Raw genomic sequence first — 21,944 nt, forward strand, 5'->3', positions numbered from 1 at the left:
ATTTCCCAGACCTACCTAGAGAAAGTTCAGATTGCATGGTCAGCAAAATCATTCAGCTCTTTCTTTAATGTACTAATGTTTAAAGCCTTGTGCTTTCTCACTATCAAGGTATTGGTGCAAGTCATGCCTGATGTCACTGCTTAACAAAAAGAATGCCCAAACTAATATCAATATGTGGTATGGTAAATTACAGTAAAGACAATAGCCATTAAAATTTTGAAGCTTCTCCCTAGTTTCAGACCAAAACCTGCCCCTTAAAATTAGCAAAACTTGGTATTTGCAGCACCGATCTACAAACTTGTGTAGGTGCTCCTGAGAAGCTTAACAGCAAAGGCAACCTCCCAGCAGCAGTAATGCCTGGCTGCCCCAGGCTGCAAAGACAAACTGAGCAAGGATTCATCCCGTGCAGCCAGAACTGCTGTCAGGTGGTGGCAGCCACCGTGAATCCTTTCTGTGCCATACTGGAGAACTGACAGCCAAACCAGGGAGCCCTGCCCAGTACAGCAGCCCATGTACCCAGCTCTGACCACTATCAGCAAATGTCTAAACAAAGACAAGACACTGCAGTGTGAAATGTGGTCTGCATGAGCAGCTGCAGCAATGACTGTGGCTTCCTTTCCCAACCACTGAGACCCAAGCTGGAAAGGATATTCCACAGCTTGTGGCCAACTAACTGGTCACAACTAACATACACTACTACCACCCCAAGCCTGGGTTGTAAATGAGTGTGCGAAGCAGTTGCAGGAACTGTTTATCAGTAACTACTCACTGCACATTTGGGGATGAACTGCAAACCCCTGCAGTGCTCTGGCTGTAGTTCCAGCACAGCTGACACCATCACACACTGCCAGTGCAAGGGAAAGGCCCAGGGAACCTCCCTTCCCCAGCATGCAAACCCAGGCTGTTCCTGGAACTCACCCTGCTGATCACCAGACACTTTATAAACTAATTCAACTTACTCATCCAATAAAAGTTTGCTGAGGTGTTGGTTTCATTTTTTAAGATAAACTTACTAGGTTTCTTGGAATCACAGCTCCAATGACTTAAGCAGCTTTTAGAAAATGTATTTAAAAGACCAATGACAGAATTGAGCCCTTGTTCAAATAAGTGAATAAAATTTCTGCTTTAAATGGAAATGCTCTATTTTCACTTTCAAAACTCAGGCCAGAATACAAATTGTAAATCCAGCCCATCCTGCCATTAGTTGAAAGAAATCACCCACCCTCCTGTCAGATTCCCATAGATCATCTGCAGCTCAGATGGAGACCAGAAAAAAAGGCAGTCTAAAAAGATGCAATCAGCAGACAGCTCAAACTGAAATTCTCCTTTTTCTGGAGACATCCCTCACCATTACCTGCCTCTTCCACCTGAGCATATGCTGACATTTTATTTTGGCTTTCCAGCCCCAGAATTGTGACAAGGCTCAGTCCCCAGGGCTGCACAGGCTCTGTACACACTAATGCTCTCATTTGTGCTGCTGAGCTGAAGAGTGAGTTTTTGACAGAGACTTCTGACCATAGCCAACTCTGTATGCTACAAAAGCCCAACAGAAGCCATCCTGTGAGCTCAGGATCCTTCTGATGGGTAGGAGGGCTATTTGTGTGGGCGTGTGCTGAAAAACCATTAATGTCACCACTCTGGACCTGCCCCACCATTTTCATGCAAGTGAATACATTTCTGTGACACCCAGACCTGCAGTGGTGAATGTGCCTCCAGGCTGAGGGTGCTGGGCACTGGGCAGCATCACGAGGAGGCAGCAGGTTCCTGTGCAGCCCAGCAGCTACAGGCTCTCAAGGGCACAAAGTCACTGTAGCAAAACCAGCTGACCAGTTTGCAGCTTGACACCAGCAGTCCTTGGGAGTCACAGCCCCGCTCCTTGAGGGAGCACCTCAGATCCACCTCTCCTCATCTTGGATGCAACAGGCTGGGAAATCCTTCAGATCACATCACCAAGCTGGCAGGGAGGTAACCTAATCTTAACTAGTTCCACAGGGCACGGGATTACCAACTCAACATGCTGGCTGAGAGACACCACAAGTGCTTTTAAGATTGAGTCAGCACAGTTTCCTGGATGAAACAACACAAATCCACAGCACTCCCTGGCCTACAGTCCAAGTTGTGTGAAGGAACCACAAATGATTTTCCTGTAGGACCAGAATTTTTCCACTTAGTTTTTTGAACACTATACTAGACTCCAGCTTAAACTGGGTGACAGAAATGAACCATCACCTGCAAAAGAGAAACATGTCGTTATTCCGTCTTTCTCCAATTTCCTGATCAAAGCTTTCATCCCCTTTCCATTGTCTCAGAACAGTTCATTAGATGGCTGAGCTAATGGAAATCCCACAAGGTACAAAGCTGCTTTTGTGGTCAGAGATAAATATTCCTCAATATGTCACAAGTGTGCTGAGCATCCTCACATGAAAGTGATTTGTACTGTAAGCCCCTTCTCCTATCAGAAGGGAAAATGCTCCTTCTCCTATCAGAAGGGAAAATGCTCAAGAGAAACAAAATACAGTTTGAATAAGTTATTTTTGGTTTTCAGGCAAAAAGCTGCTAAAACCAAGTGTAGCCTTTAGAGGTTCCTCAAATTAACCTTAGCTGTCCACTCCACTGCCTTGCCTATCATCCCATTCAAAAGCTGGCAACAGAAACACCAGGAAGAACAAACTCTTACTGGCACCAAAGATCTCAGAACAGCATACAGGAAAGCAAGGTCATACAAGCCCAGCAAGGCTGGCTGTTGTATTCTGCACCTATTTGCCTCCAAGACGAGCACTCCAACTAAGCAGTGGCACTGTGACAACTATTTTCAGAGGCTGTTCTCTCCCAAAGGTGTGTTCCCTCCCTCCCATCTATTTCTCATTTCCAGAAGGGTTAGATCAGGGAGGTGACGGAAGGGTTATTTCCTGCCACATACAGCATCTTATTTTTTTATGGCATGGTTTTCACCACACCTGAAAAGAGACATATTTACTTCCCTCTGTTTGTAGCGCAGAGCAGCAAACAGCTCATGCCAAGAAAAAACACCTTATGCTAAGACTGGCTTCCTAAAAACTGAATTCATGTTCCACATTTGTTATGAAACAAACATTTTCAGTTTCACAGCTACAAAGGCTCCTGAGAACGCCAGATCCAGCTACACAAGCCTTGAATGCCTCCAGAGATTCACAGATGTGTGAAGCTAAAACAGAAAATAATCCTCTGTGTGGTCCCTTTCCACCTAGATTCACTGGACTGTCAGTCCTGAATAACAGAAAACCATTTCCAAATCTGGATAAGCACAAAAAATTCTTCCACTACTCCATGAACAATCTTCAGGAGAATGAGGAAAAGTCTGTCAAGGGTTTGTGCATCCCAGCTGTGGCACATCCTATGACACAGCGTGTGCAGAAGCTGAACTGACCTCAACGTTTGCACAATGCTGAAGAGCACAAAGCAGGGCTGTGCTTCACTGGACAGAGAAGTTGGAGATTGCACAAGAGAAGGATCACAAGGTGATATGTAAAACAACCAGCCTTACCCAGTACTCCAGCTCCTGACCTCCATGACTGAAGGACCACTCTCCTCAGATGATGTTCTCACCCACAAATTACAGCACTGATCACATGGGAGCCTTTTTCAGTCACAGCTGTCACAGCTCCACACCCTAAACCTAAATCTCCACGTATTCCATTTTGTATTGATAGAACTGGCTGTGGCCTGCGGCAACTGCAGGCAGTAAGTCTGCAGCCACTGCACCTCAATCCCAATGAGGCTCTCAAACCAGAATCCTCACCCCAACATTCACACTTCCTTAGCAGCACAAAAGAAACGTACCTTTCAGAAATGGAGAACTGAGATGCAGCCCTGAACAGCCCAACATAACATGGCAAGTCCACATTATATCAGAATAGAAAGCAAATCTGACTCTCAGACCTTTACTAAACATATTTAAGTTGGAATTTCTCAGCCTGAATCTGCAGTCTGCTATGAGCTCCACCTACCACTTAAGTCTTTTGTCAAAATCCTCTCCTTTTGGAAGCAAATTGACTGGTGTTCTAGCAGTTCTAGCTAACCCTGTAAAAGATCACAAGAAAAAACTATCTGCACAAATTAAAGAGTCTCCATTTCTCTCCCTTTGTGTCAGCTGTGAAATTGGAAACAGCTTTGGGCTCCAAGGAGGGTAAGTACAGCCTGAGTCTTCTCCTGGAGTGGCTCTTCTTATGCAAGATCTATTTCTGATGTCTGCCTGACAGCAAACACATCCTCAGGCATTTCCAGGAAGTCCCAGATAAAGGCAGTAGCAAATGGCCAATCCTGACTCAACTGTCTCTGGGAGGGAGGGCAATTGGCTCAGACTAAAGGACATTACTCTGTACAAACAGGAATGAAGTGGCAACCTAGCCAGTTTGGTGGGAGGAACAGACTGGAGCAGTCTAAACATTTTACACAAACAACTAAACAGTTAACACCTCACTACTGACCTGGGCTGGACTTTATACAACCTTCTAGATGGGGAAAAAAAATTAACATGCCCAAAAACACTAGTAACCAATACACTATCTTTTTCAGTCCTTTATTTACCCTTATGTATGCAAAATATTAAGTTGACCTTCTCGTGCATGTCATAAGAATTTTCTTTTGCTGCTGGCTTCCCTCTGAAAGTTTCTAGAAGAATTCCAGCAAGATCTGCTCTCCTCTGCCAAAACGAAAAAAAAAAGTATTCAACACCAAACAAGCAGCTGACCCCTCAGGGAAAATTTCCAAGGCCAAGGCCTCTGGACAAAATACCAACACCCTTGTAGTCCTACAGGAAGAGGGGCTCAGCCAAGCCAGCTATCTGAGGAACCAGACCCTTCCTGCTACACCAGCATGCAGCTACTCCACAAGCACTAGGTCAAAACACAGGCTGCATTCTACAAACATCTGACAAATCTGGTACAAAGGAGAAATCCACTAGACAAAAGAGTCCAAGGATGAGAATAGAACCAGCAGGAAACAAGATACTGTGGGTTTTAAACTACAGCTCTGGTACCAGAAGCTCAAGGCTTGAGTGCAGAGGTGTGGAGCACCCAGCTACAGCAAGCAACCTTCTACATGCCCACTGAAGAGGGGAGACAAGGGCATTTTTTAAGCCCTGCAATAGTATTTGTTTGAGATTTGTACAATTGAAAGTTGTCATAAACAGCACTGAGGCTACAACACATGCTGATCCAGGACTGGATCACTCTTCCAAGCAGCTTGTAAGCAGTAGCTTAGTGTGAAATCAACAGTGGCAAATCACAACATTGTGAACACACAGCAGTGGTCTCCAAGACTCTGGACAGCAGCAATCCTGGTGTGCTTGTGCTCCATTGCCCTCAGATTGAAATGAGAAGGGTGTGGGTTTGATCTCTCAACGGGACCCCCCACAACAGCTGTAGAGATCATAATTTGGTAAGTGCTGATTCTAACTCATTTAGGGAAGGAAAACATCTTACATCAGGGCTTACAATACAACAGAGCACAGGAGTCCCACTGGACACTGAGCACCCTGGAGTGAAGGATACAGTTTCACAAGATGCAGAAAGGCGAATTAACAGCTCACCACTACCAAAAATGGAGAGGCTTTACTCCCTCTTCCAGACATGTGCTGCTGCCACTTACTTGTGCAGGCTCTGGCTCTCACAAGACCCCTCTGTGAACCAGTCCAAAAGAATACACACCCAGTGGAAAAAAGCTGACTGTCTTCTTTTGGGTCAGGGAAGAGATGAGCACAGCAGTCAGCAGGAAGGGCCATGCCCAAACAGTTAGACAGAACAGAAGGAAAAAGGACAAGTAAAAGTTAAACCATCTCCCCATTCAGCAGCAGCAAGCCCCTGTATTGACTCAACCAGCAGCAGGACCACCACCTCAGAGTCCCCAGCAGCACACAGGTAACCACAGGCAGTAACAACATTGCTAAGGATCCCTGTGATCCTCTCCATCTGCTTATGTAAAAATGGGTTTGGACACAGTCACAGACAAAATACTGTAAGAGCTTGCACATTCCAAGTTAATTATCTGCCTTTTTAAAAGTAGCAGAAACAGGAAAGCATGTGGACCCTATTACCAATAAAGGGAAGAGTAGGATTTGCATGGTTATGCAATAATAGACATGGAACTAGAGGGGAAAAAAATAGCGTCTTTTAAGCTGTGGAAATCCTATCCAAGCAGCATAAACAGATCTGAATATAGACCCATCTAGGCAAAGTGCCAGTTACAAAATTTGAGACACACATAAAGATGATGAAATAAAAGACTGAAATACTAGTGTAAATTCTGAATTCATTAAAAGAATTCTGAATTCATTAAAAGCATTAAGAAGCACAAATTCTGCCAATGAGATGTAGACTGCCCTGGCTACCAGCAAAAGGACGATTCCAGTAATAAAGAATGGGGACACTAAAGAGACTCTGTAATCATACCCATATTTAGTACAGTCTTATTGAGGCATTCCTCTCCTGAAGCCTCTTAAATGGGATATCAGAATGCAGACTTGACAGATTTTAGTCCTTGAAACGTATACTTTTCCTTAGCTTCAGCAACTTCCCATTCAGTAAGTAACAAGCATAGCTCCCAAAAGCATAAATGCAAAGAACATTCAACAAATGCAGATCTACCCTTAAAAAGTTTTATCTCAAGTTTTAAAAGCCTGTGTCAATAAGGAGATACAGTCCCCGCAAATCTCACCCAGATAAAAAGTTAGTATATCGAGATATAAATAAAGACTTGCTGCCTTGACCTGCCAACCACTCTGAAGTGGGTTGTTTCCCTTTTTTTAAAATGGGAACTTGTGTCAAATGTCATATGTGGTTTAACTGGCTTATTACAAATCCAATTACTAAGGCAGTACTCCAAAATGGTGCATGTTTCTTTCAAGAAGTTTTCATTTCTGCAAAGATTCTCTGCAACAGGATGGGAGCAGACTTGGAAGCAATACCAAACTTTTTGTAAGCCAAAAAGTGTAAGCCATGATCAACAACTGATTTTACACAAAGCACTGCCAAAAGCACAATGTAAACTCACAGAACAGGGCAGGGAGAAATGACAACAAAATATTTCACATTTTTCAGTCGTGTGGATCTTGGTACTACTTATAACTATAACAGGTAGAAAGTTTTAAAATTAAGCTTTCAGTCTGATAAGCACTGCACTGTAACTTAAAAATAACCCAAGTTATTGCAGATAGCAGGCAAGCAACAGTTTTAAAAGACAGCAGAGTACAAAGGGCCAAGAAGCACATGGTTAAAAATCTAGTTAAAGCAGCTTTCACTTTAAAAGCAGCTTCTGGGAATGAAAGGAAGACAGTGTCTCAGAAATGAATGTGGGAACTGGTCCCACGGTCCACTTTGGGAGATGTGGGTGGCAATTCGATGGAGACTGCTGATGACTCTATAGCTGCAGAGCTCTGACTTAGTTTTGGCTTTTTTTAGTATTGGCAGAAGAATGTGGCTCAAGAGTTTCACAATGTCATGACACTGGCCCACTGCAAGAAAGGAAATTGTTAAATCTAGACAGAAAACTAACATTTTTAGAGCTGGAGTATATTGGCGCCAGTGGATGGAGGAGAGCTGGAGAATGTTTAAGGTTTTCTTATCTCTTCCTACATGAGAAGGTAGATAGCCCATCATTGTACCTGTCATCTGGCATCAAGACACAAGTACCAGGCACAAGTCTCTTGCTTCTTTCAGCAGCAGTAAGAGAAATAGTGAGGATATTTTACTAAGAGGAGTATTAATAAAGCAATTAAACATGACAGCTTCTTCATCTCAGTGCCCTGAACACAAGTTGTTGTTATTTGATAAAGAAAAATTTTATTCCATCAACCAAAGGCTGTTACTCACAAGAGAACTCTTGACTGCAGAAAAGAACAAGTGATAAAAAAATTACAGACCAAAGAGAAAGTACATTTTTGAGAGGTAGAGATGAGTAAGGGAGACCAATCTCCAGCACTGACCAAAAATGGAAATGGCAGCAATACTGAAATAGAAGCAGCATGAGAATAAACTTCCCTTCCAGAGGTACATGAAATAAATCCTTCTTCAAATTACTTTCTAAAAAAGGGTTTTTAGCATGATCTCTGATTGTCCCTCCACCAATCCCATGATAAAAGTCACCAATCCTCTGAGATAACTGCAGAGGCTCTTTTGCACTAGTCTAAAGAAGTCAAGATTCCCAGTCCCCACATTTCTGCTTTGCTGAAAATTGTCTTCCTTGTCTGAGCTGATCATGTTCTTCCTTGCTATGCCCTGAACTAAGGCACCGAGGAAAAGAGAAGAATTTTCCTATCAAGTACCTGGATGCAAACATATTTTATTTGGACATGTACTTCCTAACATCACTTTCATCCCGTTACTGTTGGGTACTTTGAAATTAACCTGCTCCACCTCAAACCACAAAGGCATCCACAGCCCTCAGAGAAACCCAGGGACCAGGTTCTGCCATTTACACATCCAATGTACAAAGACAATGTCCCACACGTGCACAGCAGTGTAACTGCCTCCTCACCAAGAACAATATTCCACTTCTATCTTCATGACAAATCCAAGCCTAGAGTGTTTCAAGCAGCTGGAAAATAGAGCAACTCCAACTCCTTTCCCCCCTCCAAGACAGAAAACAAAAAAAAAAAAGCTGTTTCTGCCAAGCAAGTACTGAATACACTGCATTCCATTTCATTAAAACAATTATTCAAAAGCCAGCCAAGAATTACATAAAGCTTCCTCCCTGCACCACCCCCAGCCCCTTCCTTCAACCTCTCCTCCCCAGCAAACAGCCTCCTAACCCTGCAAGGACAGGACCACACCAGAGACTACTCCAAACTCCTCACACCCCCCTGGCTCTCCCATCCCAGACCCAAGCAAATACAATCAGGGGGCTCCAGATGGCCCAGAAGGTCCCAGTTTCACATCACCACAGCCATACCATGGTGATCTGTTTCAAGCAGATTTCTCCCCAGCATTTGATGGGAAAGTAGCATCCAACAAATGAAGCTCTTAACCAACCCTTACAGAAATGTGAATGATAACCTAAAAGATTTTCTCTCTAACTCACACCAAGGCTTTCAGCATGACCCCAAGACAGAAGGTGCTGGAGGCACTGGATTGAAGCAGTTAAAGAAGTGCAGGAGCAGCATGCCAGAGCAGCTGTGAGGCACTGCCCAAGCAAACTGCTCAGGACAGCCAAGCTGCAAATCTCAGATTAAACACAAGCAGGATAGATTGAAAACTGCAAGCTTAGGGTTCTAAGAAATTCATCTCAAACTCCACACAGCCACTCCACAGCTCTCAGCCTGACTGACAGTGCTGAGTTCCCCATCTTTCACAGGAGAAATAAAAGGCAGCTTCTTCAGGCCAACGAAGCTCACCCACTCACAACACTGAGTTGGCCACTGATAAGAGACTTCATGACGTGGATGAAATGGCATTTCTTTCCCTCCCCCAGTGCTCCAGCTCTCTGCAGGGATCCTGTCTGACTGCTGGAGCTGCTCACAGCCAGGCAGAATAGTTCCAGCTGTGTGTCACACTGCCTGACCAGGCCTACACAGCCCAAAAAATTCTCCCATATAAAATCATAATGAACAGGGGCTTCAGACCAGAAGTATTACTCCAGGCATCTTGGGGATCACCTTTGCCCAAAAAGGGTCATTTGCGACAGAAAAAACAAACAAACAAACAAACAAACAAACCAAACCTAGTCCCAAGGCAGCTGCTGGTGCTGAGAAACATGGAGCAACTAATGGTAAAACAAGATGAGCAGCAGAGACCAGCCAGGCCATCATCTTACTCCAGCTCACAGGGCACCAGTAACCTCAAGTGACTACAGTTAGCCTTGGGCTTTTTTGTCTGACCCAGCTGAAATTAGTGGCTTCAACCCAAGAGAAACCCTTTCACAGAGAAGCTCTGAACTGGTTTAGAACCATGAAAGGGGATAAAACAAGGGAATACTAAGCCCCTAATCCACGACAAATTATTTACCCTTTCCCTCTTGCCCATGACCTTTTCTACCTCTGGCTTCTTTTACCACCTCCTGCTCTTACTAAAACTCAGCCTAACCACAGTCCCTGAACCACCACAAACTTCCCCATAGCATAAAGTGAAATTCTATGTTCATCTTCCTCTTCAGCAATGGAAATAAAGCAAAATCCTGTGAGGGATCTAGGCAGACACAGGATTAATTCTGTCTGCCAGCTCAGTTCTGTGACAAAAACATAGGACTGGTTTATTCCTGGAGCCCCCATACAGTCTGATTTACAGCTGAGCCATTTAAAGCACAATTCCCCATGCAGAGTGTCATTCAGAAGGTTTACTCGCCATTTACTTTTTTTGATGTTCTTCAAATTATTTGCAAAATGTTAGAGGTTTAAACATGCAATAAACAGTAAAAAAACCCAAGAAATCAAGCTACACTTCACTGCATGCTGCCAGCCAGACACTCAGTACCTCACCCAGCAGAGCCATCTACGCAGATGTGCACATGGTAATAAGAACACTGTGAGAAGGCACACGACAAGCTGCACTGGACAACTTCAGACTATCTCATCATCATTTAAATAACTTGAACTGAACTTGTTCACAGTGTAGAGACAGTCCAGCTCAGGGAAGAAGGAGCCAAGCACTAACAATGCAAGCTGCCTCCCCCTGTGGCCTGCGGTAAGTTCTCTTGGCTCCTCAGTTTACAGTTGTATCAAACTGCTTAGATAAATTTCCCATGTAAATTCTGAATAGTTACTGTCTGCTAAAAGAAAAAGCTACATTTGTGTGAGCAGAAAAAGAGTTTACCAGACTCCTAAACAGCACACACACATAACCTCAGGGAGTCAGTTCCTGTAACCGGAACACCAACACCAAACTTGTTCCACAGCACTCCAGCTGCCATTTCAACTTGTTTGCTTCAATGGGATTTAAAAACACATGCACAGAAGAGAAAATATGGATTTTAACACCCATCAGCCAAGAGAGACTGTCCCCAGCTAGCTGGTTGCTGCTGCTCTGGGGCCATTTGCAAAGAGAATGAGCATGAATGGGAAAAACAGCTAAAACTGATATGTGAAAGTCATCACCCACCTCCTATTTTTATGGTATATCTTTAGCACACAACATTCTTTGAATGACTTCACGATGCTCTGTGGTAAAGGGAAAGACCAGGATAGCACTACTGTGGGGAACTTGGAAGGGAAAGGAAATCTTTTCTCCCTACTCACAGCCTGTCATAACAGGGGGTGAAGAAAGGATGAGCAATCAGAAAGGCAGAGAGGGAACATTCAACAGAACTGAGAAAGGAATAAAAACTTGTAAATCTAATTCAAACTTGCCACTGTAAACTTCTCCAGCAATGGTGACCAAAAAGGCTTGAAAGAAGCTTTTCATCTGGAAGCTATTTCAGAAACACAAAGATCTCAACCAACATAACCACACTTTGCAGGTAAGGAGTAATTACCCGTTTCACAGACAGAGAAACAACGTGCCTTAAGTTAGGGAACATTTTTGAGGCTCTGGATAAATTATTACCTTATGCTATATTAAACATAACCCACCGTTGAAAGAGGTGGCCTCTCTTCCCAGTCCACTGTCCACATAAAAAAAAGACTTTGAGTAGAATCAGCTTGCTGACTCAGTTAATTGTCCAAGAGTTACTGTGGACACAAGCAAGGGAGATGGCCACAGGGAACACCCCAGCAGCCAGCAATTCAATCAGCTGAAACCAACCTGAGATCACAACCTATTCTCTAACCCACTCAACTTCAACCAAAGTGGAAAGTAATGGTGCCACTTCTTGCTTGTACTCTGCACTGCTGGATGTAGCAATCCTGCCACAGATGAGACAGCTCCCCACTTACCATTTTAAAATGCAATATCCTAACAGTCATGATAACCTGTACTCCCAGGGTTTGTTACTAAACCTCAGTTAGTTAGGACAGGCCTGAAGTTAGCAAGGAACTCATTCCCTAAACCTCATCATCTTATCACAGAGTGAGAAAGCTTCCCACGGACAATGTCTCGCTTTCAGGCAGCTGGAAGAGAAGAGCATCTTCATTAACAGCTTCCGCATCGGACAAAAAGGGACACACAGGATCAGTACACAAAGGGGGAAGCGTAGGCTGAGACCAGAGCAGGAAACTGGGACCAGAGATCCTATTCACTCACACTGATTTTCCACTAGCACATACAACTGCATTCAGAATCTGCTCTGGCTGCCTCCAAAACTGCATCAGATTCTGGATATCACAACTAACACAATAGTTCAATTCAAACAGATCTGTTTTGTGGCCACGGATAGGCTTTTTCCCCCCTCTATTTGCAGAGTTGCAATATAAGGGATATTTCTGTCTGTCTGAGCAGCAGATCAGAAAACCAACTCTGATCTAAATAAAGTGCATTATTAGCCCTTGTTCTACTCTGAGACTTTTAGAATTTTAGCAATCATTTCTATAGTTCCACAACTTGTTTCATATAATGGACAGACTTCAAAGGGAAGATGTGAGGAAAAAGGGGTCCAGAGAAACTGAAGTATCGTGATTCCCCAGGAAAGAAAGAAGGAGAGTGAGTTGAAGATGTATGAAGTTTCCCATTTGTTTCTTTAGTGGCAGAGATGGTGTCGGAGGATCAGTTTTAACCAGGAGGGCAGCTGAACACTTGGGGTAAGTTGACCTCTCCCAGCGAGGGACAAAGGAGCTAAAGACAGCAGAGTCCAGGCTTTCCGTGGAAATAGAGCACCAAGAAAAGAAGCCTCTCTCTGCATCACACACTGCTTGAGGCAGAGGACTCCCTGTCTGAGCTGCTCAGGACAATGAAGTCCCTGTTTTACAAGGGGTCACAACAGCTAAGGAGCTGAAACAAGTCAGAACCCTATTGTGCAGAGCATTAGTTCTGTTTACAGCCTTCTCGCCCAGCAGCAGGAAGGACTCAGGAATCTGAGGCAGTAGAAAGCCAAGACACCAAATTACTTTAGCAGTGCTTCCCCCCAGTACCATTTCCTGGGCGTAGCTGACCATGAGCAATTTCACAGCAAGCTTTTAGTCAAGTGAGCCCAAAACCCACAGCATATGACTCCCAAACGAAAGGAACTGAGTCAGAAACAGGCAAGCATCCCCCTCTGGAGAGGGACAGACAGCACCACCCTGCAGAGCACAGCAATCCTCCAAATGTTAGGACAGATGACAGATGGAAACACATGCACCTCCCTCCACACTGCCATGAAAAATCAATGGCAAGATTGCTCCCTTTAAAGTCAATCTTGAGAGGATTAAGCACTGAAGAGAGGGTGGACTAGAGTTCCTAAAACAGAGGAAAACAACTAATAAAGCAAAATCTCTTGTGCCCCTGAACTGTGCACCCAGAAGTTTGAAGCCAAATTGCTAGACAAACCTTATGCAAAAGAAAAATCCTTCTAGAAGAGAGCAAGCACACCTAAAAAAAGAAGCTCACAATCTAGTTACAGTAGAGAAGTGAGATTTTCATCAAATGAAAGCTTCTAAAAGCCATACCATTTCTGTTTGGAGTTACCAAAAGGTTTCCCAGTAGTATTTGCACACAACCTCTTTCAGAAAATGGCTGTAAAAAACTTTTGGAGTCAAAATCAAACAGTACCTGACCAAAGCAAATGTTTCTCTTCTACTCCTTTCACCATAAAAACATGACACATTACACAAATTACACTTCTTCCTCAGCAATAAGCAGATCCTAATGGATCTGTTCCTTCATACTACTTAGGCAAGGCAGCACCACAGAACCAGTAACTTAAGATCTCATTCAGTGTCTCAGATTGTCTGAAGCATGTGTGGATGGTCACTTGTGTGCTGGAAGCACAGGCTGTGCTTTGGCAACCCCCTGAAAGGGGCAAGAGCCCCAGGTCAGAATTCTCACTCTTGAGGACGAGGCTGTACTCTCTGTGCCAATTTCCAGCACTGAAGAATGGCAAACTCATCCAGCAAACTTCCTGTCCAACTCCAAGCACATCTGCAAAACGCGCTTCCTCAGAGATTGGAGGGAGACAACCCAGGCAAGGCTGGCCAGCTGCTCTCCTCCCCCTTCCCACCACGGGCTGCTGCAGTTTACATCCAGCCCCAGCACTGTGTGTCCTGTGCACAGAGGCTCCCCCACAACAACAGCACAGCTCCAGCCTGCAGGAAGTTTCCTGTGTGAGCTTCTTCAGTGCTGGGGGAGGGGGTAAAAAGGGAATGAAGATTTTTTTCAACTCCAAATGAATCCCCAAAGCAAGACAAATCCATTCTCATATAGTTCATAACCTCTCCAGTCCAAGCACAAAACTGAGATACTTCTGGACCTCCATTTTACAGTGGATATGTACACACTGATCAAATCCTCCAGCTCTAGGAAGGGGGAGGAGATTTTCCAATAAAGGCAGGGAGTTAAGGACAGGCACACTGATGGTCTCTGTGAGGGGTTCCCTCATACCCAGCAAGGCCCTTCACTCATTTCTGCACCACACAGATTCAGAAGCAAGGTGTGGAAATATCTGAGCTGATTTTACTTGACATCAACTCTGAACCTGCAAGTCCCAGATCAATACCAAACTCCTTTTGGGCCAAAACTGTCCCTGGAAGCAGAGCAGCTTTGTGCACATGGCACTGTGCCTGAACCAACAAGTCCTGCCTAACCAGCTTGACTCTGGACAGAGCCAGTGCAGACTGTATCCATGGCACAGTTAATCCACAACTCAGATAATCCACCCATAGATAATGAGGAAAGAAAAACAAACAACTCTCGCTTGAGTTCGAAAGTCTGACTTATTTCAGGGGAGTTGTATGAGCAAAGCACTGTTCCATTATGTGTGCATCCCAAGGTGAATGGCTTTAGAGCAGTAAGTGAGCCATTTTGGGGCTAACAATGATTCGCAGAGGGAAAACAGCTGGTGTGCTTTTCCATGGTGAATTCTGTACACCACAGAGAAGCTTAGAGAGAGAAAGGGTCACACTTTTTTGTTCAGCTGCTTACTGTTAATTAGATCTTGTCCAGTCTGAAAGGCTGCACAAAAACTGAGACAGATGCAGTGTAATTAAGACTTGACAAAATCAAGTTGCTCAGACTAAAAGTTCTACTTTCCAAGTCACATCACAACTTTAACTTTTGGTTGTCCCAACACACTTTAGAGCTCAGAACAAACCAGGCATTTTTCACAATTTCTTTGCACTTCACCACTAATTCGCCTAGAGAGGAAAGAAAAAATGTTAAGGGACTGCAGTAGCCTATTCCAACAACTGGGAAGTCACACTACTACTGTTCAGGAATGCAGCTCTAGCAGTGGGCACCGTGAGGCTCCCATGGTTTATTAAAGAGCATGTTGGTGACACACTAAACTGGCCCTACATAGCTCACCCTGAAGGGCCACTCATCAAGTCAATACACAGACTGGGTGAATCCTGTTCTGACTAGCAATGCATTCCTGAACACACTAGGAACTTGCACCAAATCTCCAAGAGATAACCAAAATGAGGGATAAGAAAAAAGGTAAACAGAGCTGTCTCCACTTAAAGGAACAATAACCATGAGAAGAAGCTGCAGAAGAAAGTATTTCTGTTTCCACAGAGGTACTTCACTAAAGCTGAGGGTTTCACTGCCCGAGCATGAATCCTTCATGGGCAGACCTTTCACCAGAAAGCCACGAAGCAGATGGACTCCTTGCCCTGTAAGTTTTATCATTAGCCCAATTCAAAGCCTGTTTTCTGAAGGTGTGACCATCAGCTTTATGCCAGCACCGTAATGTGAGCTTCCAGGTCCAGGAATAAACCTGCAAATTTCTTGGACTATATGTCAACAGAATGTCTGGTTTCTATTAAAGGTAGGATGCAAGTAACGGATCACAGCCCTTCCCTCCCCAGTGTCTGATTTAATCAGTTTCATAAGCGGAACTCAGTCGCCCTAATGCCTCCCAGAGCACAAGGGATTTTGGCAGATCCACACCCTTTCCGGCTTGGTACCAAAGGAACTCAAATTCTCTAGATCTTTCTCTTGAGACAGTTGCCTGACATTTTTCCATTACACGGTTTCGGGAAACCGTATAATGCAGCACACCTGGGAGAAGAAGAGGGAGGACAAGGATGAGCTCCGAGCCCGGCTCCGCTTACCCCCAGGGCTCCCCACTCCATACCCGCGCAAAGTTCGGATCTCGCACGAGAACAGGCTGGAGAGGCTGCGACGGGGCAGGGGAGGAGGTGTTTGCTGAAACCCGAGTACACTGCACGCTGCTCCGGGCATAGGAGGAGGGCAGGGCGCCCTTCCCGGCCGGGATAGCCACCGCCTGTCCCAGCTGCGGGCGGCGGCGGCGGGAGAGCCCAGCCGAGGGGCCCGGCTGCGAGCGGCGGCGCGGGGAGCCGGGCCGGGCGGCGCGGAGCAGCAGCACATCCCCGGGCGCCGGCAAGCGCGGCCGAGAGCCGAGGGGCGCAGCGTGGCCGGGCGGGCCGCGACCGCCGCCGCCCGGGGCGCGGCAGGGCGACGGCCCCCGCCGCGGGGAGCCTGCGTGGCTCGGAACTCACCCAAGTCGTCCATGGTGCCGCCGTGCCCGGTGCCGCCGTTCCCGAAGCCGCTCCCGCCCCGCCGGTGCCGCCGCCGCCCAGCGCCCTCAACTTTCCCGGCCCGCCCCCGCGCGCGCCCGCCCGCGCGCCCCCGCCGCGCGCCCCGCGCCGCCCCCTGGCGGCCGCCGCGGGAGCCGCCGGCCCGGCCGTGCCCGGCCCGCTCCGGGAAGCGCCCCTGGAACGCCGGGCGAGGCAGCAGCGCCCACAGCCGCCACCGCCCGCGGGGTTCTGGCCCCGAACCGGAGCCTGTCCTGCCGCACAGGAGCCGTCCCGCTCGCCTGCGGCCCCAGGCGTGTCCGACACTGAGCAGGAACGCGGCTGCTCACTGAGGAGCGGGACCCTTTCCCAGGAATGTCCTGCCGGGGCAGTGATGCAGCCGCGCTGGGCTTGGCTAAGGCAGTGCACCAAAACCTTCAAACATTTCAGAGCCTCAGCTGATTTACCAGAGAAGCTGGGCAGCAGAAACCTTTCTTGAACAATTTTCCACAAGCTGTGGCCACCATAAAGGAGAGTCACCAGCCACTTCTCCTTGGCCGTGTTCAAAGCCCATAACAGCCCACCTGGATTTCTCATGTGATGATTCTGAGACATCATTTCCCACGTGCTTTTCCTTTCAAACCTCTATAAAAAACACTCCAAGGCAGCCAAGTCCTCACTTTGAGCCACAGCACAGCTCAGCCCTCACCAGAGCTACTGTTTCCCACTGTGCTTCAGCCAAGTTGACATGGCAGTAAACACAGTTGCTCAGCCCAAATGTTCACCTCTTAATCTGATGAGAGATACACAAAAAAATATCAGTGTGGGAACTGCTGAGGATCCAGGAAACATGACTCTTATAGCTCTTTTTTTTACAAAATTACTACCAAGTCAGAGAATGTTCCCAGAACTGAACAGCACATGTCCTGTTGTTGAGCTGAGATTACAGAATTGTATTTACATAAAACAGAGACTGTGAGGTCAGCTGTGAGCAATCTCCAATGCTGTATTTTTCACTCTCTAGGCACAAACATGCCCAGTTTCCCCTGCTAGCACAAGTCAGACATCATTATTTCCTGTGTTAAGTCATGCTTTAATGGGAATTATCGCTAGGGGGGCAGGGAAAATATCTCCTGCCTAATCCCAGCCAAAGCTTATGAATAGTCAAAAACCTTCAGGAAATTTATTCCAGCTTTTACTCCAAATCCAGAACTTGTCAGAAAATAATATTCTTACTGAGATCTAATAAAACATAAATATAAGATTTTCATTGAATGCTTCACCATCCATGCCAAAGATCTCACCTGACATCCCCCTTGCTGGTCTCCCTCAGCAAAATGTAAAACATTATTTGTAGGGACTGTTAAATGTTCTCAAAATCCATCACTGGCTGTACAATGACAACTTAAGGATGCATATCCCCAGCTGAGGCTAAATAAACCACTAGCACTGACTGGTCACAGAGCAGACCTAAGGTCATTAGAAACATGTCCTTTCCTGGGGTCTGTATGTTTCCTCCAGCAACATGTGACAAGCATGTGCCTCAACTTGGGTTGTATTTTTACCTCTGCATAAATAAAGTGCTTACTGTGCTCCGTTCATATTGTAGCCTGGTATGCAGTTTTTATTTTCAGCTTCCTACGGTGTCCTTTGGGAGTCTGCAAGTGAATGTAAATCAAGGAAGCAGTTTCCATCGTGTCTCAGGGCTGAAATTAAGCTGTCATAGTACCAGTTAGGGTTGCACCCACAAGAAATGGGTTGTGTCCAAGCTGCTCAGTGTTAAAAACAAAAAAAATGAAGTCATTGCTTCTAAAGCTTTACCTATGGCTTCAGCACTGCTTTGAAAGGGGTGGTGGGGTGGGAAGGCAGGGCTGTCCCATGAGTGATACTATCTTCTAGGCATACTGCTTTTAAAACCAACCTGCTCATAGCCAGGTGCTGTTCATAAATGAATTCTTCACACACTGACATTTCTTACTTAAAATTGCCAGTCCCTAAGTATCCTGTGGGAGCTGAAGGAGTAGGGGCAGGTTAAAACCCCGGTTGCCAAGACAACTTCTCAGCACTCTGGGCTCAAGCTAAACTCACCCAAGCAACGCTCACCTTGTTTTTCCCAATGCCTTGAACTCCTGTCTCCTCATCTACCTGCTCTCTGCCTCAGACTCTCCCTGACTCATGAACACCTGCTTGCTGCTAGAAATACACAGACCTCCCTCTGATATGCCCTGTGCTGAGACACATTGTGATTTACTCTTGTCTTTCACAGAAGGTGTAACAAGAATTTACCACCCCCATTTGCAGATGGGAAACAGGGCTGGGAACTGAAAATTAAGTTAGACAGTGAGTCAACATCAACAAAAGGTTGAACTTTAGGGCTTCCTGTCTCCACACAATCCAAGTATTCCTCACTCCACACAATCTCTGTGTCCAGAGTACATGCTCAAGGCATCTTTCCCTCTAGTTGAAGAGTCATTTACCAGTTACAGACTCAAAGGGCAGCCTAACCCAGTGACCACACACGACCCGCAGAGTCGATGGTTTAACTGCCCACCCATGCCCTGTCACTTCAGACTGGCTGCCAAGCAGAGGAGTGACCCAAGCTCATTTCATACCACCGCCAAAGAAAGGCATTGTTATTTGCAGTCTATGTCAGAGAAGAGAAATAAAGCTACACTGGCTTGTAAGGCACGTTTAGAACTTACCTGTGCACTTTCCAGAGGGTAACTTGAAACTGTAGGGCAATGATAATGCCTTCATTGCAGTGTGTGCCTTCTGTGCTGTGCCACATGAACATCAAGCAAGGGGCTTTAGCTTTCTTCAGATGAATGCAGGAAATAAAATCAATCAGAGCTTTAGGCTTCAGGCAATAGCAGTAAATCACAAGATGCAACTCCCACATTCAAGGTCCAACTTCATGCTTGTAAAGGATCTATTACAGCAAAACAAACAAACCTGGTTTCTGACATAATATGTAGGACATGACTTTGCAATGCAGATTAAAAGCACCACACCAGGGCATCATCACAGACAATTCTGGCAGCAAAGATGAGGAAACAATCAAGTGATAAAACCAACACTTATCAACGAAGTTTATAAGAATCAAGAAATTACCTGAAGTGTATGACTCACTGCAAACTATATATACCTTTGCTATTTTCCAGCGTGGCTTATTCTGCCAAAGGGTAATGGCATCCCTATGCTTCAGGGTCTGATTTCAATTGGTATTGCTGGCAACAGGAACAAATGGGGGGACAAAGGCAACCTATGAGATTTCACTGCCACTCTTGGTCACTGTTGTGTATAATACTCCAGCATGACTGAAAGTAATTTTTAAAAGGAATTTTTAAAACTATTAAGAGGAAACACTAAGGTTCGCTACTAAGTTTTCTACTCTACCAAAGTTTCTAGTAGCTGCCCAGCTCAGGGTCTAACCAGCAGGGCAGAAGCATCCATATGGCACACGTGGATCCGATTCTGTGCCCATCCAGAGAATGTCAGAGGCAAGCTGTCAGCAGCAGAAGGAACATCTCACTCATAACAGAGTGACAGAGGGCAGCTGCTCCCAGCTGCAGGGGAGACTCAGCAGAGCTGGTGTGCAGTGATCATTAGTCTCCCTCCACAGGGGCTGCTTAGCTATTAAATTGCTGCAAATTAGGAAAGGATGGGGTTTACTTATATAATAGGAATTGACACCAGCAGCTGCTTTTTCCAGAGTAAAGCTTTGTGACTTCTTTGATAATAAGGAGCCTTTTACAATTTATTTTTTCTTAAAGCAATCGATGTCAATAAAGAAATGCACACAAAATGGACTTTACAGTACTTTACATAAGTGTTCCCTAATAGGTTTTAGAGGACTTCTGCAGCTAGGGAAGCCCGATTCAGACTTTCAGTCCCCCCAGATTCCTCCCTGCCTGTTGAGGGGCTGAGCTCTCCTAAGGATTCTGCTCAACAAGAGCTACTCCAGAAACCTCTCTCCAGCACCTAAGCCCCTCCACTTCCATTTTCACTGACAGATTCCTTTTTCAGCAACTTCGCCGTAAAAATAAACGAGCTTTTTATTATGCAAGAGCGCCCTCACCTTATTAACCTGCGTTTTTGGCGGTAGCAAACGCTGGCAGCGCTGAAAGAACAAAAGCTGTATTACCTCACATAACAAATTCCTGAAGCATACCAAATAGAACCCAGCCACTGACCATACTGCAGGACCTGCCATTCAGCTCTATTTTTCACCGAAATGTTCAGTCTCCGTAGAGACTGTCAAAAATTGCCAATGCCGACTATATTTCAAGTCGTCATGGCGGGGTATTGGGAAAAGTTTTCAATTAGCAATAATCGCGCCTCGGATTAACCTCATTGGCTACGATACTGCCACTGCGCAAAGCTAACCCTGCTCTCGCCCCGCCGCCACCACTCGCCCCGGGGCTGCTGCCGAGCTCGGGGCGAGTCCTCCGCCCGCCCGCTCCTGCCTGCAGTCTCTCCAGCGGTGCCCCCCGCCCGGTTCGCGTCCCCCTGCGCCCCGCCGGGACCGGGGAGCCCCGTTCTGCCCCTCGTTCTGCACCCTCGGTGCAGCCGCGAAGGCTGCTGGGAGGGAATATGCAAAGTAAGAGTGACGTCACCGCGGCCAGTCCCGCGCGGAACCAGGGCGCCGCTCCGCATCCCCCCCGCTGTACCGAGCATCCCCCCCGCTGTACCGAGCCCGGGCACCCCAGGGCCGTGAGCTCTGCCAGGCCCGAGCGGCCGCAGCGCCAGTGAGCCGCATCCCAGCACGAGTCCTTCCCGATCACCCACACTCCAGCAAAATACAAGGTTTAATAAACTGAGCGCGCTTTTACATAAGGAGCACGGTTCGTGTCTTTTTCTTTCAGAAAAAGAACGGATCGGTGAAATTCGAAGTGGAGAAACCCAAACGCGGGATTAAGTCTACTTCTGCGAATGAGCCCCTCGGATACCCACTCGTCCCTTCATCCTTTCAAATCTTATTTTTCTACCACACAAAAACCGCCTCCGCAGAGGCTCTCAAAAATTGCCAATGCCGACTATATTTCAAGTCGTCATGGCGGGGTATTGGGAAAAGTTTTCAATTAGCAATAATCGCGCCTCGGATTAACCTCATTGGCTACGATACTGCCACTGCGCAAAGCTGACTGCTATCTCCGCCCTCCCGGTGCCGGGCCCGCCGCGCCCCCGCCGAGCTCAGAGCGGCCGGGGCCGGTCCCGCTGCCCCCCGCGCTCCGGGCCCGCCCGCTGCTCCGCCGCCCCGCGGCCCCCGGGGACGGACCGGGAGGCGGCGAGAGACGGAGCGGGGGCCGCCGGCACCGCCCGGACCCGCGGAGGCTGCCGGGACGGCGCTATGGTAATGAGCGCCCGGAAAAGCGCTGCTCCAGCCGGGGGCATTGGCCAAAAATCGCCTTTTTACATCCTAGGAGGGAGCTCA

At 46.5% G+C, this 21,944-nt stretch overlaps 1 protein-coding gene and 2 non-coding genes across 5 annotated transcripts in view; all 3 read right to left on the reverse strand.

The window, feature by feature from the left end:
• Nucleotides 1–19,282, reverse strand: part of PXN (paxillin) — a 45,800-nt gene extending 26,518 nt beyond the window's left edge. The window contains exon 1 of one of the 3 annotated variants that reach the window (XM_056504225.1): nt 19,213–19,282. In XM_056504225.1, coding sequence (XP_056360200.1) covers nt 19,213–19,267 — 55 coding nt within the window. In that variant the 5' untranslated portion in view covers nt 19,268–19,282. Of the gene's footprint in view, nt 1–16,087; nt 16,233–16,495; nt 16,587–19,212 lie in introns of those variants that run through there. The other 2 variants (XM_056504226.1, XM_056504224.1) reach the window with 2 other exon arrangements.
• Nucleotides 19,283–20,752: 1,470 nt separating this feature from the next.
• Nucleotides 20,753–20,893, reverse strand: LOC130259933 (U4 spliceosomal RNA). The gene has a single exon (XR_008841715.1). It is a non-coding gene; the product is annotated as a U4 spliceosomal RNA (small nuclear RNA).
• A 618-nt stretch (nt 20,894–21,511) lies between these two features.
• Nucleotides 21,512–21,652, reverse strand: LOC130259934 (U4 spliceosomal RNA). Its single transcript, XR_008841716.1, has one exon. It is a non-coding gene; the product is annotated as a U4 spliceosomal RNA (small nuclear RNA).
• Between the last annotated feature and the right edge of the window lie 292 nt (nt 21,653–21,944).

Source organism: Oenanthe melanoleuca, chromosome 15, assembly GCF_029582105.1.
Source record: "Oenanthe melanoleuca isolate GR-GAL-2019-014 chromosome 15, OMel1.0, whole genome shotgun sequence".
Lineage (NCBI taxonomy): Eukaryota > Metazoa > Chordata > Aves > Passeriformes > Muscicapidae > Oenanthe > Oenanthe melanoleuca.